The 17,380-nt window shown below is 43.3% G+C and overlaps 3 protein-coding genes across 4 annotated transcripts; 2 read left to right on the forward strand and 1 right to left on the reverse strand.

Annotated features, from left to right (window-relative positions):
* Positions 1-335: 335 nt before the first annotated feature.
* LOC307254646 (homocysteine S-methyltransferase YbgG) lies at positions 336-3,961 on the forward strand. Its single transcript, XM_080033108.1, has 8 exons — positions 336-544; positions 1,891-1,958; positions 2,188-2,363; positions 2,484-2,587; positions 2,775-2,936; positions 3,392-3,597; positions 3,680-3,759; positions 3,835-3,961. Exons 1-8 carry the CDS (start codon positions 440-442, stop codon positions 3,912-3,914), a joined length of 981 nt encoding a protein of 326 aa, XP_079889234.1. The 5' UTR covers positions 336-439; the 3' UTR covers positions 3,915-3,961.
* Positions 3,962-5,560: 1,599 nt separating this feature from the next.
* LOC307254641 (basic immunoglobulin-like variable motif-containing protein) lies at positions 5,561-9,529 on the reverse strand. 2 transcript variants are annotated; one of them, XM_080033100.1, is made up of 10 exons: positions 9,388-9,529; positions 8,375-8,968; positions 7,900-8,029; positions 7,685-7,780; positions 7,491-7,595; positions 7,310-7,404; positions 7,097-7,229; positions 6,535-6,618; positions 6,359-6,455; positions 5,561-5,906 (listed from the first exon to the last, which is right to left on the reverse strand). In XM_080033100.1, exons 2-10 carry the CDS (start codon positions 8,898-8,900, stop codon positions 5,583-5,585), a joined length of 1,590 nt encoding a protein of 529 aa, XP_079889226.1. In that variant the 5' UTR covers positions 8,901-8,968; positions 9,388-9,529; the 3' UTR covers positions 5,561-5,582. The 2 variants fall into 2 exon arrangements, with proteins under 2 accessions (XP_079889226.1, XP_079889227.1); XM_080033101.1 differs by having other exon boundaries at positions 9,280-9,388.
* A 380-nt stretch (positions 9,530-9,909) lies between these two features.
* Positions 9,910-17,225, forward strand: LOC307254647 (inosine-uridine preferring nucleoside hydrolase-like). The gene is made up of 7 exons (XM_080033109.1): positions 9,910-10,002; positions 10,715-10,765; positions 10,873-11,061; positions 13,319-13,501; positions 15,159-15,270; positions 15,351-15,487; positions 15,575-17,225. Exons 3-7 carry the CDS (start codon positions 10,879-10,881, stop codon positions 15,938-15,940), a joined length of 981 nt encoding a protein of 326 aa, XP_079889235.1. The 5' UTR covers positions 9,910-10,002; positions 10,715-10,765; positions 10,873-10,878; the 3' UTR covers positions 15,941-17,225.
* The last annotated feature ends 155 nt before the right edge of the window (positions 17,226-17,380 follow it).

Genomic DNA, 17,380 nt, shown 5'->3' on the forward strand with positions numbered 1-17,380 from the left:
AATGTTAATATACTGGGCTTTGTTCAAGTGGCACATTAACACAATGTCAGTGTAGAAAAATAACTATAGTTAAATAATCAATGTGCTGGTAATTATGTTGGGCTTTGGGCCCTCTGGCTGGGCCACGTTTATATACAACGGTCCCAACAAATCTACTGGATCTGGCGCATTGCACTGCCGCTGCACCATCTTGTGGTGGTTTGGTGTTATTGCAGAGGCAAGAATAGCCCGACATCTTTAGATTTCGAGCTACAGTAAAGGCAACATTTGAACCTTTTCTAAACCCCGGAACAACAACAAAACTCAATGAAAAGTAACGTGAAGTATTTTATGTAGTTGCCTTTCTATCATTACGGTAGCAGGCCAGGCATAGTTGTTGTTAAAACGTTGTGTTTAGTGGTAGTAGGGAGAGCTTTGTACATAACTTCAGTGTTTCTCCATGGCGTCCTGTGCTCGTCTCGGACAGCACATGAATGATAACGGACCATTAATCTTGGATGGAGGATTAGCAACAGAACTGGAAGCGCAAGGGTTCACTTTACAGGTAAGAAGACAGTATCACTAGTCTACTAACACTACAGGAACCTGCCTCACTGTATTAACTTAGGTCTCTTTGCTATCAGTTAGGACTGGTTGAACTGAACTGAATTTGTTTAGCACTGCACAGCTTCATGTTAAGAACTTTATATCTATATTAAAGTTATAGGTCTATAGTTTGTTAGCTGAGAGTAGACAGCTACTTCTTAACCACGTTATTCAAATGTAATATAATTGACTGTATATTTGATCTGGAATTAATAAATATAATCTAATATATTATAATTACACAATTATAAAATATAATATAATCTAATATCATACAAGGTAATTCAACATTTAAATGTAATAAAATGCAGCAATGATTCTTTATTTTATTCGGTAATTTATTTTTATTTTTTTATTTAAAAAAGTAAAGAAAAACAGTGACACAAAATCCGACCTAAACTTTTGACCCTGTATAGGCAACCTTTGTGCTGTAGAGCTGTATTTCCAGTGGCTGGCAACTGATAAGAAAAGGGAAAAAGTTGACCTATCATTTGTGGTGTGGTAATAATAACATTGTCTATGAGAATAGTGGAAGAAGAACTATACTCATATTAGTAAAGTCAAAGTAACACAATGAGTACTACCATCATTTCAAAATGTATGTAACAATCATCAAAAACCCTTAGACTGAATAATTAAGTGCTCACTATGCAGCCAGAATGTTTTTGTCACTGTAAGATGAATGATCATACTTGATGATTAATTGTAAAAACACGTTTGTTGCATTTTCATGTTGTAAATGTATACTGTTGTGTTGAGTTGTTGAATTTACTGGATGCTGTATTTTATGTGCTGCTCATTATAGTTTTCCTTATTTTTTATTCTTCAAGTAACTTCACCTGCCAAATAAATGTAATGGAGTCAATGTATTATATAGCTTAAAATACTCAAGGGCAGAACAAGTAGCTCGCAATTGTATAGTATAGAATTGTATAGCACTTTATAAAGTAGTTAAACTATTGCCAGTGTACTTCTAACTATAGTGTGGTCTGGCTGTGCAAGACTATTGACCATCTGCTCACAGGCCATGTTGCATTGTATTCCTCTCAGTGTTTGACTCGTCATCACTCTGACCTAGTTAGTTTATGATCTAAACTAAAGCAAGTATGCTGTGATGCAATATACTTACTGCAAGGTTGTTTACTCAGTAATAAAACAAGTCAACATGCCTTAAATGAGTAAATGATGTCATAAATTCAAAAGGCAAGAGGACATCTAAACTCTTGTTGGATAAACCGGGACCAAGTTAGTCATACAAATCTGGGTTTTTAAAGCCATGATTCTGATTGTTTCTCGCATATATAGGGAGATCCTTTGTGGAGCGCCAGGCTTTTGCATTCTAACCCCCAGGCCATTAGGGATGCTCATTACAGGTAAGTGTATGCATATTTAAGCTGCTATGAGTGAGTCGATGAATTGTTTGAAAGAAAAGTAATCTGTGTTGTCTGCCTCTGGCTATATAGTAAATAGAATTTTTGCACTGTTGATCGGACAAAGCAAGACATTTAGTGACTATTGTGATGATAGTATAACTGATCGCCGCCCTACAAAATATGTAATAAACAACTGTCGAAATGACTTTGTAACATGATTTGTCAACAGGTTTCTCCTCAGTGGCGCTGATGTCATCTCCACAGCCACATACCAGGCCAGCGTTACAGGCTTCATCCATCACCTGGACGTGAGCCCAGAGCGTGCCAGGGAGCTGCTGATGTCTGGGGTCCACCTGGCCAAACAGGCAGTGGACACATTTGTCTCTGACAGTCGTCCAGCAGCAGGTACACAACAGGGCCATCTTTGATCTACAACTACAACTATTGGCTGTTCAAAAAATAGTGTACCGGTAAACTATGGCGCTATTCCATTTCTTTTTTGTTGTTGTTCATTTATCTTTCTAGGGCAGAGACGTCCCTTGGTGGCGGGCTCCATTGGACCATACGGGGCCTTTCTGCTCGACGGCTCAGAGTACACAGGAGCTTATGCAAAGGAGATGAGTGTCGAAGTGAGTGGCCCCCAAAAGAGAGAAGTATTTATGCAGGCTGTGACGGTCACAAATGTGAAATTTAAAACTTGATAGCAGACTGTTGGCCTACATTTTGCCTTATTTATTCCTGATTTATTTGTAAAGTTGTTCAGTGTAAGTGGTGGTTTATCTCTGGTCTCGGGTGTCTTTTTGTTCTTCTTCCAAGGAGCTCAAAGCTTGGCATCGTCCACATATCAGCGGCCTGGCAGCAGCAGGAGCCGATCTCATTGCTTTTGAGACAATCCCAAGTATCAAAGAGGCTCAGGCTGTGGTCGAGCTGCTCAGAGAGTTCCCTGACTCCAAAGCCTGGCTCTCCTTCTCATGTAAGGTAATGTGGCAGCCGATAACGCAATAATCGCTCAGGTTTCAATGTAATAAAAGCCGATAATGTAGTAACTTATCAATAACGTGATAACATTTCTGAACCAATGGTTGCAATAGTAAGGGTAAGTGTCATGGAATTAAGATTGATTGAACACACATTGAAAAGTGATTCAAGTATATTATTCCATTATCTTATCCAGTTATTACATTTCTAAAGGATTTTTTATAACCCATTAAATAATGTTACAACCAGACAGTGGTTACATTTAAAGCAAAATGTAACCACTGTTACATTATTGGCTTATATAACCTTAACAATGCTTAAGTATTGGCAGTTATGACTATCAGCTGTTATTACATTATTTGCTGCTATAGGTAACAATGGCTGATAAACAGTATTCTTTTTTTTTAACTGCTGTGTGCAGTCATCCACAACGACTCACTTTCTGTCCCTGTCAGGATGGGAAGTGTATATCTGATGGCAGCCTGTTCAGCGATGCAGTGCAGCTGGCCGGTAGATCCACTCAGCTGGTTGCTGTAGGAGTCAACTGCTGTTCCCCAGCCCTGGTGGAGCCTCTGCTGGACTCTGGCTGCTCTCTGCTCAGCCCAGACATGAGCTGGGTGGTTTACCCCAACAGTGGAGAGGAGTGGGATCACAGCCAGGGGTGAGTCCGTGGGCAAGGAGTGTTAATAGTTGATGATCTGAATACTTTCCCATTGCTGACTATTTTCTTTTTCCACGCAAAGGTGGATAACATCAGAGGAAAAATCCCAATCAATACTCGGGCTAAGTCAAACATGGATGAAGCAAGGTGCCGCTTTGATAGGTACGGTTAACGGTTTTCTCTTCCATTAGTTTTTGTGTATTCTTTCATTTTCTGATGAGTCTCTTCGTCCATCAGGTGGTTGCTGCCGCATTGGTCCCGCCCACATAGCAGAGCTACGACGAGGGTTGAAAGGAAGCAGCCTGTGCAGTGTGTGACTGGACTGAACATGTGAATGTAAAGAAAGATGTATGATCCAGGAATATATAAAAAGCTTATTTTATTGGAATATAAATAAATAAATAAACTACATGAAATCACACTGACATCTATAGTGGGTCAAAGACAAATGGCAGCGAAAAGGTGCTGTAGGAACAAGTTGTGGCTGTCGATTAAACATGAGAATAAACCAGGACGTCTTCACTCTCTCTAAGGTTTCACATTAGAGGGATCCCACTCTCACTTCTGTATAGCGAATCCCACCTTTCAAAAAAAAAAAGGGGGATTATCTACGCAAGTGTCTTACCGTAGGTTTCACTAAGCACAGCACAATGTCAGCTGCTTTTACATCACTTAAACTGGACGGCATTACCACTGAATGTCAGGAGCTAAACAAGCCCACTTTACAATGAGTAATGGAAGTGTGTCAACTTTGAACAGAATTTACAGAGAATCTGTGGATGTTGTGTGTTTCCTAGACGGCTCTAGTTGAATATAATGTGCACTCATATTAGAGGATAACTGCAGTTAGGTTTGAGATGATGTGATATATATAACCATAAAGTCAGAAAAAAAACTTGATTATTAGTAGTAGGTCAAGATGAAAAAAATAATCCAGTAGTGTGATTACAGGAATGGAGAAAATAACAGAAACACGTTACAATACAGTGGACTGCAAAGTTAAAATCACAAAATGAAGCTTATGTTGCAATTCAGTTTTTTTTAAAGGGTAATTCTTTTCCACCTCTGTCCATGTATTGTTTTGTGCCGCATGTCACCATGACCTTGACTTTCACATAATGTTCTTTCTTTACCACGTTTAGCAACCGATGAATGATCAAGTCATGACAGAAATAATGCTTGTTTCCTCCATACTATACTGAATGAAACACATTAAAACAGTAATAGTCACATATCTCTATTGACTGACCACACCGCTAGAGAGTCATTAAATGTGGCTAGCTCGCGTAGCTGCAGTTGTTATTGATTTAAGCAGTTGTTCTTAGAAACTGCTTAAAGACGGAAGTGGCACAATAAACTGTTTCAGTAGGCGGACCATATCCAACACTCAGTTTAACAGAATGCTTGATTAAAAGCACTACAATGTGGCCCCGAAAATGATGGCTAAGTTGAAGTGCCCATCCCCTTATGTTTAAGTTAACGTCTCTTGTATCTGACTCGAAAATGAATTAACATTTTGCTCTTTAACTTCTGTGATGTTTAAATTAGCAACTTTTTGTTCACAAGTTCGCCATATGAACGGAAAGCTATAGTGCGTAACTTCTCCATATAAATGAATGACGGATACATTCAAAGCCATCACCAAACGAGTTGACATAAAAAGTTGATTAAGCCTATCAGCTCCGCAAAACTTTCTCTGTATTTCTCCATGAGAAAAAATCCCAAGAAGCGCCCAAAAAATGTTTCAGTTGTCGATTCTACTGCTAAGAAAAAACCTGGACGTACAGTAGAAGGTATATCAAAATCCATGCGCAGCGATCACGGAACAATTACCTCATGTAGAAGCGCCGACAGTGGTGTTGTAATTACTCAGAATTCCTCATTGGGGGTGCCGCACCAAGTTACGCACTGTGGCTTTAATATGCATCTTAGGGGGCTACTGTGTTGTACCGTCTGTTATTTAACTCCCACACGCGACCCTTTATTCAGTCTGCGATGTTGTCTTCTTCGATGTCGCTGTCGGGGGAGCTCCTCTGTCTGTTGTCTGTGCTGTTGGACTGGTGTCTGTTCCAGCTGCTGTCTTTCTGACTGCTGCTGCCCGTGCTGTGCGAGCGTCCCAGGTTGGCCAGGCGTTTGGAGGGCGTGGTTCTCTCCTCGGGCTCCTCTGCTGCCATGCTGCCCTGGGCCCGCTCTGTGCCCGAGGGAGGCTGGAAGTCATGACGCAGGTTCTCCAGGTTCAGAGCCCAGGGACCCAGCTTCTGCCAGTTCACCCTCTGGAAGGCCATGATGCAGTGCAGGTTGCCACCCACCTGTGACAACAAGGAACGTTTTCTTTTTAAGTCAGGCTCTCGCACAGAAAAGTTGAAAGGTTGGAGTCAGCAATTCTGGAGAATGCTTGTCGTCCAAAAAAAAATCTTTTGTCAAAATAAAGAGAATATCTCCTCAAGATCAGCTACCTGTATGTATTTTGTGTGCGCTGGAAATCAAGCCTAGGCTCTGTAAACCGGCATGTTGCTAGTTACTGTGGGCCCCTTTCATAGCTTTTTACATACCAGTTCTTTACTCGTTTACTGAGCCTAGCCCGTGAATTAACACCAGATTTCTTTTTCAGCGCACACACAGTACGGACAGGAAGTGGATCATGGAGATATTTACTGATTTTGACAAAAAGTGATTGTGAAAACAAGGTTTCTCCAGAATGGCTGACTCCACCTTTAACACAGGCACCAAATGATAAAGTAAGTGGTTTGAGATGGGAAACCTTTTTGGTTTTGCGGCGCTGAATGCCCCGCTCTGTGTGGCGAATGTCCAGGTATTCTGGGTTTTGTGTGTTGAGGTCGGTCACAATGTCCATCCATCTGAATAGAGGCTTCATGTTAAACAGCTTAACTACAGTGCATGATGAAATATGGCAGACTTTACAGACACAGAGCTTACTTTTTGCAGTGAATAGCTGGGTGTTTCCTACTGGGTTCACCAATGAGGATCCAGTGCTCCATTTCATTTGTCGGTATAGGGCCCCTTTGCACAGAGAACAGCAACACTTATCAGTTTATAAACTCTTTAGGGCTCAAACGCTTCTTTCATCCAAATAATCAGTCAGTCAATAGAGAGATATTCAGCAGAAATAGCTTTATATACTGTAATCTGGTAACAGCTTCATGTGTTTCTACCTTTCTCCATTTTATAACAAACTGAACATGTTTGGATTCAAAACTTTGACTTCTGACATGTTAGAGTAAACAACTGATCAAATGAATCAGACAAGTCAGCAGATCAATCACTAATAAAAAAGATCAATTTAAAGGTGGGGTCAGCGATTCTGGTGTCAAAATTACTTTTCGTCAGAATCCGTGAATATCTCCTAACAATCCGCTGTGGTGAGCAAACGACGGTCCTCTCAACCGTCATTACTTAAAGTCCCTATAAACTGATTTTGACAACAAACATTTTCCAGCATCACTGACTCCACCTTTAAACTAGCAGGGATGTGACTTACCTATACGCCTTTGCTGCTTTAAGTGGCGTGGCTTCAAAGCCCACTGGGCAGAAGTAGTGGTTCTGACAGTGGTAAATGTAGGCCATAGACTCATCCTTAAGCCCCTGGGTCAGCTTCATCAGCGCTCCTTCGGCTAAGAAACATTTGAACGGTCATCACCTTGGTTTTTCATCTCTTAACGAGTTGACAGTCTAAAAAGCTTGAGGGACTCACCGGTTTCTCCTGCCGTCTTGTGTTTTCCATGGGGCTTGTACAGAATGTAGGAGCAACCTCGCACTCGGAAGTTATCGTTGATTTGTCTGAACCACCTGTAGGAAAAAATATGCACCGATTACTGAGCCTCATGCATTTCCACATGACATGGTTATCTAAAAGAGACTGGAGTTGTGTTTACCGCATTAGAGTAGCATTGCCAGTGAAAGGACCAAACTTGATATCTTCAAAAGGCGGCTGAAAGCCCAGAATATGCAGAGCCTCCTCCTGGGAGATGGGCGGAAGACTAGAAAAAAGCAAATAAATATACACTCAAGTGTCTCTGAAGCTGTATCTATAGATGAAGTGTGACAGACGACATTACGTGCCGCTCACCTCCCTGCACCCAGAGTGCTGTACAAGAAATTCCAGCAGGACACCAATGAAGAGATTCCACAGGAAGTCTTGTACTGTGGCCGACTGATGCAGTACCTGAAGCGGAGAAGAAATCAACACAGCGCATAACATATTAACAACTCACAGCACTCCTAAGAGCCTGATATGAAGTTCACGTCTGTCTGTCTCTTTTGAAAGGCCTAATGTAACCTTACCATCTCCTGAGGTCTAGCACTTTCCTCTGTTTGATCTCCTCCACTGAGGCGTGAGGAGGGGCGTCCTGCAGGTTTCTGCTGAGTCTGTCCGATGACTTCATCTTCTTGGAGCTGCCCTTCTTCACATTGCCTGGAATACAGCATTGGTCAAAACTTTTGTAGAAGCCGAGCCAGTAATGTAATTACAGCAGGTAACATACAAATACAATAAAATAAGTATAACAAATGATATCATGTATTATCACATTATCGACTCCAGTTATTACACTATTAAAGGATTTCTTATTTTTTTAACCTGAACAATAATATAACATCAAGCCAATACCCAATACTGTAATAACTTATTACATTATGGCCAAAAATGTATTACGTTGTTGGTTCAGAGATGTTATAACATTATTGACTGCCCCAACCCACTTCAACTTTCTGAAAATTCTACCCATTTACACAAATCATCCTTTATCATTCGTCTTACTTGTTCTTATTTTCCTAGAGAGCACAGCGTTGAAGTCCGTGGTGTCGATCTCCCAGGCCAAGATGGGCTTAGTGTAGCCAGAGGAAGACACTTCCACCATGTCACAGTCCCCGTCCGATCCCACATGGGCCTCGCCTACACTGAAGTCGGCTAAGGGATTCACAAGTAGCAGCCCGTCACCACCATCCTCCTCATCATCATCATCCTGCTGCTGCTGCTGCTTGTTGGGGCCCGCGTCCCTGGCTGTGTTTGGGGGACAGTACACAGAGGCAGCCTGGTTGAGGAGCGCATAATCGGAGCAGACCGTGTAGAACTTCTCCCGCGAGTGTGTGACGGGACAGGTCCACTGCAGGTGTATCTCAGCGCTGGATGCCCTCCTGACTCTGGCAGCATCCCGGGCCAGGGAGCTGATCAGGCCGCGGTGCTCCGGGCCATCGGTGGTGGGTCTCTGTAGCCCCGATGACGCCTCTGCTGCTGCTGCTGGCCTAGATAGGTTTGCTCCCTGACCTTCTGATGTATTAGGCATTGAACAGCCACTTGAAAATGATGTGTGGCAGAATTAGCTGAGGGTTACTGTGTGTGATGGTGTCTTTTCTGGGGATGAAAGAACAGGCATTTTTATTAGGAAAAATAGCAAAGATATAAAAGGAGGATGGAGGACTACTGATAAGAGACAATGTAGATGGATATAAGGAATATCTGATCACATCAAACAATCTTTGTACAACGTATTTTAAAAGTCGAAGGCTACTACCCCTGAATGTCCTCGTTTTCACTTACAGCAACATTAGACAGCATCAGACATCCTAACGTGTAATCCATAATAAGTCACCTTCTGATGCAGTGGCTTTAGCTACCCGCCTCTAGTTAGCTTCGTGTTCATTGAACATTAACTAACATTTCACCTGTTAATCCGCTGTAGCCGAAGTGAAAACAGCTAACAGCCATCAGTGTTTGTGGTTAGCAGCAGATGTAAACACGCCCTGCTATTACGTTTTTTTTCTCCATCATACCTTTTGCAATGCTCTTGGACCAAACGGGTCTTGGAAATGGCAAAACCTCAAGCTTACAACATATAGATACACCTAGGTGTACATTAACTCCTGACAAGTTAACATTTTACTATAATATTTCCCAAACGTCAGTCCTACTGACCCGTATACTCTTCCTGTGCAGGTTTAGCAGACTGTACCATTCTGAAGACCAATAGGGGTGTCCTAAAATATTTAAAGCTAAATTACAATACAAAAACACTCAAGAAAACGATTAGACTAGCTGAAAGACACTAATTCAGTCAGTATTGTATTGTATTAAAATCAGTATTGCATTTTGATTGAAATATACACGTCATGTTCTCACTGTTGATAAGCGATGTTAGTAAACCATGGAATGATCCAACAGTTTTAAACCCATCACAGGAGCGGCTGCGCTGACATAGTAGCCTCGTTCGACTTGCACAGGTCTGAGCAAGACCTGCGCAACTATGACGCGCGTCTTGCTGAGCGCACAACAAAAATGCTGGAAAAATGCTGTGCGCTCAGCAAGCCGAGCGTCATAATTGCGCAGGTCTTAGCAAGACGGCGACATGTCGAACGAGGCTTATTACTTCACGGACTGACGGACTGACGGTAGGACGGAGTGCACTTTTTACTGTATGACTTTTCCAAGCCTATTGCATAAACTTAAACAGATAAGCATCTTATTACTTCCTTCAAACAAATACTATGATATCGACTCGAACGTTGAACCAATATAGTGTCGAATAAAAGAATGTCTTCAACTTCATACGTCTGCTGCAACTTATAGGCTAACTGAAATTATTTTCCTGAACACATTCCTACCAGACTGTCCAGAAAAGTTTACAGGAGGGAAACAATTGGAGAAAAAAAAGTTCAAAATTAACTATGGTTAAAACCGTCATCCATATAGGCAGTTCCTTGAACACAGTTATTCCCGTCCGTCAGTTTGAACAAGCATGAAAAGTTGAATTGTGAGTTAAGCCACCAAGAGAAGAACAAGCGGTCAGCCCTTGTAAATCACTCAAGTTTAGAAGAGGTAAAGGTGGCAGAGGTCATTTGATCTGACCCCAGACAGAAAGTAATGATTTATCATTATTTTATTCGTTTATTGTAGGCCTATTTTATTTATTTATTATTGTACTTATTAAATTGTGCATGGCTTTCATTGTCTATTCTGCAATGTGTTCATGTTGCACTTTATTACTGACTATTCTGCTCAGCTTTGAAATTGTAATTCATTGAGAAATGTCTTATGCTTATAAGAGTATTGTGAAATATTGAATAAAGAAGATTAAAACATTACATTTTTCAAATATTGCAGAGGTCGCTGGGCTCATTGGGGACAAAGAAGAGCTGACCATCAAACTCTAAAGTGAGCATCTAGTAAAATGCTCTGAACTCCTGCCCTTCAGCCAGACAACCTTTGAAAGACTTAATGGAAAATTCCGAATGTAATTTTGGAAATGTAAAACTTTACAGGAAACCATGGCAAAGAAGCAGGTGATCATCGACACAGACTGTGGCATAGACGATGCTCAGGCTATTCTGATGGCCTTGGCAGCACCCAACATTCAGATCCTGGGCATCACCTGTGTGTTTGGGAACACAGCAGTTGACCACGTGTGTCAGAATGTTTTGAGGGTGCTCTCCGTCTGCGAGCGTGAAGGGGTAAGTGTCCTGACACTTTATTTAAATGACAAGATAAACTTATGGCTTAATTATACAGTACATTTAAGTATCATCCCTACTTCACCCTGCAATTTCAGAAGAGTGACCCATAATGCCATACCAAACATGGGGACAGAAAGTTGGCATTGAGTCATGAAAATATTATTCATGAACCAGTGGGTACTGGTGACCAGAAGTTAAGAAAGACCAAGGGATTACCAACCCAAATCACCATGTTTATTTACACTAGCTGGCTACTTATCTCTACTTCCTTAAAGCTGTTGTCCGTAGGATTACCATCAAATGTATTGTCTGTAACGTTCCTATCTATCAAATAGTCAGCCCACTACACCAGCTGACCCAGATGGGAAGACTTTCCAGTGGAATGATGACTGTGCCCAGGCCTTCACACTGCTCTGTTCAGCACTTGTTGAGGCCCCTGTGCTGAACTACCCAGACCCCCATCAACCATTTGTAGACACAAGTCAGCAACGTGCAGTGCTGTCCCAGGAAGGAGAGCAAGTTGGTCATCATCTATTTCAGATGTTCCCTTAGCCGACCAGAGAGGAACTACTGTGGGGGACGCTCGTGGTGTAGTGGAGAGAGGCTCAGTCCTCAGAAGCAGCAGACCATGGGTTCAAGTCCGGCCCGTGGTCGTTCTCTGCATTTCATTCCCCTCTGTTCCCCATTCCATCTCTGTCTCTCCAAAACTGTCTAATAAAGAATAAAAATGCTAAAATCAGAGAGGAACTACTGTGTCACTCGTAGAGGTCTGCTGGCTGTCATCCTGGGTCTCCACCTCTTCTGACCATATCTCTATGGGCAAAAGTTCCTCCTGGGCACTGACCATGCATCCCTTTCCTGGCTCCTCAATTTCAAAGGAGCTGAAGGACAGTTAAACTTCCAGATCGCCAGAGGCTGTCGCCTTCATGTTAATGCATGTCTGGATGCCCCTGTGAGAAAGAGGCATGAAAGTACTGCAAGCACATGGAGGAACCAGACTCTGGTGCTAGCAGCTCTACGGGCGACCTCAGCAAACAATGATGATAAAAGACCCTCAGAAAGCAACAATGGGTGGTCTAAGGCATTATCAACAACTTAAGACCAAAACTTTGAGAACACCAAACCAGAGCCAAGACCCTGTCCTCTCCCGTGTCCAGGATTGGGTACGGGTAGGCCAACGACCACGACTTTGGTTTCAGCACTAGATACTGAAACCAAAGCCCTGCACTGTCACTGGTACAGCGTGGTCAGCTGTGATGGTCTCCTCCATCACCGATGACTGACTCCTGGGGGCATTTGTGACATCCTTCAACTTGTCCATGACTCAGTGGGGAAACACTCAGGTCCTGGTTCTACTGGCCAGAGTTTTGCCAAGATGTGGAGTTCTTCGTTCATCGATGTGACAACTGCACTGTCAAGAAAAGGCAAACACGTGCTTGCATGCCCCCTTGAAACAGTACCAGGTGCCCCCCCATGAAGAATATGGCTGTTTTTTTAGTTTTTTTTAACCTTTATTTATACAGGTAAATCCCATTGAGACCGAAGACTCTTTTGCAAGGGAGACCTGTTCCCATTCCCACGTTACCATTCACACACACACATTCATACACCGATAGCAGGCTAACTATCGACATTCACACGAGGTAAGGTGGGTTAAGTGTCTTGCCCAAGGACACAACAACTATGACACAGGTGGCAGGGCGGGGATCGAACCTACAACCCTTTGATCATCGGCCGACCCGCTCTACCAACTGAGCCACAGTCGCCCGCTGTTGACGTCTTGGGCCCCTTCCCTACCACAGAACAGGGTAATCGCTACTACTTGTAGCCATGGAATACTTCACCAAGGGGCCTAAGGCATACACAGTCCCTGATCAGAGAGCTGTCACCACTGCTGAGTGCCTGGTGTGTGTGCTAGAAGAGCTACACAGCTAACAGGAATGGAAATGTGAGGGCCTGGTGTTCGCTTAGCGAGCTGCAGTGTGACCTGCAATCAAACACACTTTTTCACCTACTTTTTGTTTGAATCTGTCATTATGTGTTGAGTGGTGCCATTAAATGGGTAGATTACATTTTTTATAGCTAAAGATATAATTCTTTATGAAACATAAAAAGTAAGTATGAACAGGAGTGTTTATCCTCCAGTATTCTGTTATTATATCCTATCTAAGGGTTATTTCATGCTTGCTGAGTGTCATAATCAAGTCCTGCTGAAAACTGCGCTGAACAGAACTTTTCTCTTGCAAACTTGCAGATTCCAGTGTTTCGAGGTTCTGGTGGTCCTCTGGTTGGAGCCGCTAACCCAACTAGTGACCACTTTGGAACTGATGGACTTGGAGATGTGTTTGAAGACAAAGACCCAAAGTGGGAGGAGAAAATCCAGAGAGAGCATGCAGTCAATGCAATGATTAGGCTGGTGACTGAAAACCAGAAGCAGGTGAGAAGCCTCTCTTTCCCCTTTCGCACCGACGCAAAATCAGGGCCAGTTCGAAGCTAGAGCCCAGTTCGAACCAGTTTTTTGGTTTCCCACCGCGAGAGAGCCGGCTCCGGGCTGGAAAAACTGGTGCCAGAGCAACACCAGGTTTGAGCTGGTCTGGAAATGCCTACATCAGGGGCCGGGGGAGGGATTATCCTGACCAACCAGACCAACTAAAACCTCATGCCCGCCATATTTAAAAACACTGCTACTACGAGATGTAAACATAACATAATTAGCGAACGTAGCAATTAAATCGACTGGCGAAAACGCTGTATGGGTCGTGTTTTGTTAACAAAGCAAAGTGAGAGGCAACACGTGTAAAAATAAGACGTATCCACCGCTGTTGCTGTGCTTAAAGCTAGCGCTAGCTTTAGGGTTAGCAGGGAGAGCACCGACGTCGGACGACGTACACAGACGTTTACCGTGACGTCATGATGTTGCTCTCTTGCCAGCTCTGGTCAGTGGGAAAACGAAGCGGTCCGCAACTTGTGCCAGGGTGAAACCTAGGGCTGGGCGATTAATCGAAATTCAATTTCGATTACGATTTTGGCTTCCCCCGATCATGAAAACAAGATAATCGTAATAAAACGATTATTGTGTCGCACGCCGTAATTGTGTGGTAAATGCAGCGAACCCTTCTGTGTGCGCTCTGCCACGCCACCGCCCGAACACTTTCGCTTTCAGCGATTGCAGTGCAATGGTTTATTCAGCATAAAGTTAAAGTACTCGCCCAAGACTGATGTTAAATCGAAACACAAACACCTTGCGCGAGCGAAATAGCAAGTTGCCAGTTGAAACTCAGTGGCGGTGTGTAACGGTGTCATTCACAGTGACACCTCGCCAGTGGGAGTCGCTGCACAGAAAAGCCCTGTGGCTTTACGGCTAAAATGAACCAGGGATATCCTGCCCGTTAACGTTGTTGATGTGGAAGGCTTCCGCGATCAGATTGCATTTCTTGAGCGAGCCTGCATACACAGAGCCATGTCGCCAAACTGACAGCGCGACTAGAGAAACTATACAGTGATCCGCCTCCCTCCGTTAGTTTCAGTCTACACCACAGACATCGTTTAAATAAAGCCTCTTGTTTTTATGATCTTTAGGGCTTTGATGCAAATTCTGAAGTCTGAATATTACGTTGGCAGCTGCTGTGCAGTTTGTTTTCAGAAACTCAACCTGCACTGTAAAAAAAAGGCAATAAGTTGATCTTTTTGTAGATTCATACCTCCTCAACGTGCTAATAAATGAGTTGTTCACAATCACATCCCTAGTAAAATATTAATTTTACTCTTAGATTGGAAGGTTTCACTGTTTATTTATTTAGGGTGTCTTTTTAGTTGTAGGCTATGTTTGAGGAGCAAATTTTTAATTTATGCAATGTTGAGATAATTTACAGAATTTTCATTTTGGGGCATCCCTACAGTGAATAATCGTGTTTAATAATCGTGTTTAGAATATCAATCAAAATAATCGTGATTATCATTTTTGCCATAATCGAGCAGCCCTAGTGAAACCAGTAGCGAACCGGCCCCAGCACCAGCCCAGAGCTGGCACCTGGTTCCCGTTGGTGTGAAAGGGGTACCAGTGGTCTTACTGTAATTTGTGCTGCTTTCCACAGGTCTCCTTGGTGGCCCTTGGTCCGCTCACTAACCTGGCGTTGGCTCTCAGACTGGATCCGTGTTTCCCCCAAAAGCTCAAAGATCTCTACATTATGGGTGGCAACATGGAGGGTAATACCACCACGTGATTAGTGTTTGTATTTGTAACATGTAGTAGGCTTGTAGCCTATAACTTGTTTTTGTCTTTGTAGGAAAAGGAAATGTGACACTATGTGCAGAGTATAACTTTGTATCTGATCCAGAGTCAGCCTACATTGTTCTTGAAGAGTTTCTCTGCCCTACATACATGGCAACATGGGAGTATTCCTGCAGAAACTCACTGCCATGGGTAAGATATGTTCTAGTGTAGAAATAAATAATAGAAGTATGACTGTCTGTTCCACTTCAAAGTGATTTTGTCGACATCATTTTGCAGGAGTTCTTTAAGCGGCTGATCAATCAGGATACACCTGCTGCGTGCTTCATGAAGATTATAACATCTAAATGCTGGGCGTACTCCAAAGAGGCTATGCTGAACAAGAGAGATGTGTACTTTGGACCAGGCTTTGTCTCTTACGATGCCTACGCGATGGCAGCCTGTATTGACGACAGTGTGGTAACTGAGAGAATCCAGTGTCCTGTCCGCGTGGAGTTGCAGGGTTCCATCGCTCGTGGCATGATGGCACTAGATCGCACCAATGAGCTGAAGAAGAGCCACAGTGTGTGTGTTTTCACTAAATGTGATGTTGCCAAGTTTAGTCAGTTACTCATGGAGTCTGTCAGACAACCATGCAAGAAGTAATCTGACGTGAAAAAGATGCAACTGACTCATGTTTTTGAATTAAATATGATTTGCTGAAGTCCTACTAAAATAAGAATGTATACACCTTTTCAGTCATAAATGTAGGCTAAATATACGGTAATTTAATATTTGCAAACAAAGATGATGACATGATCTTCTCTGTGCTGCATTCCATCACATTGCCTGAAATACAGCTTTAGTCAATGTACACTTAACCAGGGTTACTGAATGATGAAGAGCACAAAGTTAGCAAAACATTTCATGGAGTTAACGTGAGTCAACAGCGAACCCAGTTGAACTTTTCTGGCAATTGTATACATTCACATAACAGGTCAGGCTTCTATAATTATTCGTCTTCCTTGTTCTTATTTTTCTGCTGAGCACAGCATTTGTTTGTGGTAGGCCTATCAATCTCCCTTCCGAAGTATAAGGCATTGAACAGCCACAAATACAGCGTTTTTGAAAGAAGTCACCCTGAATGTATTTTAATTTTATTTACTTACAGCATCAAACGTCATAACATATAGTCTATGATAAGTTGTCTATGATGAAAACAAGATGCAGTGGCTCTTACTAGCCACCTGTAGTTAGCTTTGGGGTTTTTGAACGGAGATCCTTCGCGTGACGTCCCAAGACATAGCTCTAGTCTAAAGCCGCGTGTCCACCTGCGTCAAGTTATCTGACGCGACGGCAAAGCCCATTCATTTCCTATGGAACTACGTCAGACGGCAGAAACGCCACCGCAAGGCATTATGGGGCACGTCGCGGCGAATGGTCGACAGCGGCGCGGCGAAAAAGTATTTCGCTGGATACTTTATGCAAATGAGAACGTCAAAAAGTGGGGCGGCAGCCAATGGAAACTCTGCGGCGAGAAATTGTTTATTGCCGTTGCTATGGTTTCATATCTAGAGATACATTTTCCCGCTGTCACCGTATAATGTCCAGCCCACAAACCCCCGCCCCCAAGCGGCGAATACGTCACCGCGTCGCGTCAGAACAAAATATGACTTGACGCAGGTGGACACGCGCCTTAAAGGTACGAACACACTGCACTCCGCGGCGCGGCGGTTGGCCGCGCGAATTGCAGGTTCCGCGCCGCGTGATCATTTTGGCTCATTTGTGTCCGCCGCCGCCCGATGACTCATTGAATGTGCACGTGGTCCCGAACGCTGATTGGCTATCGCGGCGCGGCCGGCGGCGAAAAGTTCAATATTTTCAACTTCTGCGGTGGCCGCGCCGCGCCGCCCCTGGCCGCGCCGCGTGAACCGTTCGCCGCCGGTTCGTGCGGCGGCGCTCGAAATACATTGACTTTCTATTGAAACTCGCCGCGCGGCGATGTGCAGTGTGTTCGTACCTTAAGGCAACATTCGAATCAGGATTTTTCAAATGGTCGACCAACTGACATGACAGTATGTTTGCAGGGGGGGGGGGGCTAACAGA

The sequence above is a fragment of the Ammodytes marinus genome (assembly GCF_949987685.1).
Source record: "Ammodytes marinus genome assembly, chromosome: 8".
Taxonomy (NCBI): domain Eukaryota; kingdom Metazoa; phylum Chordata; class Actinopteri; order Uranoscopiformes; family Ammodytidae; genus Ammodytes; species Ammodytes marinus.

What these genes read in the sequence shown, in the direction of transcription:
- LOC307254646 (XM_080033108.1), top strand. Translation starts at nt 440, where the DNA reads ATGGCGTCCTGTGCTCGTCTCGGACAGCACATGAATGATAACGGACCA. An exon ending in CGCAAGGGTTCACTTTACAG is followed by an intron (nt 545 to 1,890) that starts GTAAGAAGACAG and finishes TCGCATATATAG; the next exon opens with GGAGATCCTTTGTGGAGCGC. An exon ending in GAGTGGGATCACAGCCAGGG is followed by an intron (nt 3,598 to 3,679) that starts GTGAGTCCGTGG and finishes TTCCACGCAAAG; the next exon opens with GTGGATAACATCAGAGGAAA.
- LOC307254641 (XM_080033100.1), bottom strand. Translation starts at nt 8,900, where the DNA reads ATGCCTAATACATCAGAAGGTCAGGGAGCAAACCTATCTAGGCCAGCA. An exon ending in CTCTAGGAAAATAAGAACAA is followed by an intron (nt 8,030 to 8,374) that starts GTAAGACGAATG and finishes GCTGTATTCCAG; the next exon opens with GCAATGTGAAGAAGGGCAGC. An exon ending in AAAGCAGCAAAGGCGTATAG is followed by an intron (nt 6,619 to 7,096) that starts GTAAGTCACATC and finishes CTCTGTGCAAAG; the next exon opens with GGGCCCTATACCGACAAATG.
- LOC307254647 (XM_080033109.1), top strand. Translation starts at nt 10,879, where the DNA reads ATGGCAAAGAAGCAGGTGATCATCGACACAGACTGTGGCATAGACGAT. An exon ending in TGACTGAAAACCAGAAGCAG is followed by an intron (nt 13,502 to 15,158) that starts GTGAGAAGCCTC and finishes TGCTTTCCACAG; the next exon opens with GTCTCCTTGGTGGCCCTTGG. An exon ending in TATGGGTGGCAACATGGAGG is followed by an intron (nt 15,271 to 15,350) that starts GTAATACCACCA and finishes TTGTCTTTGTAG; the next exon opens with GAAAAGGAAATGTGACACTA.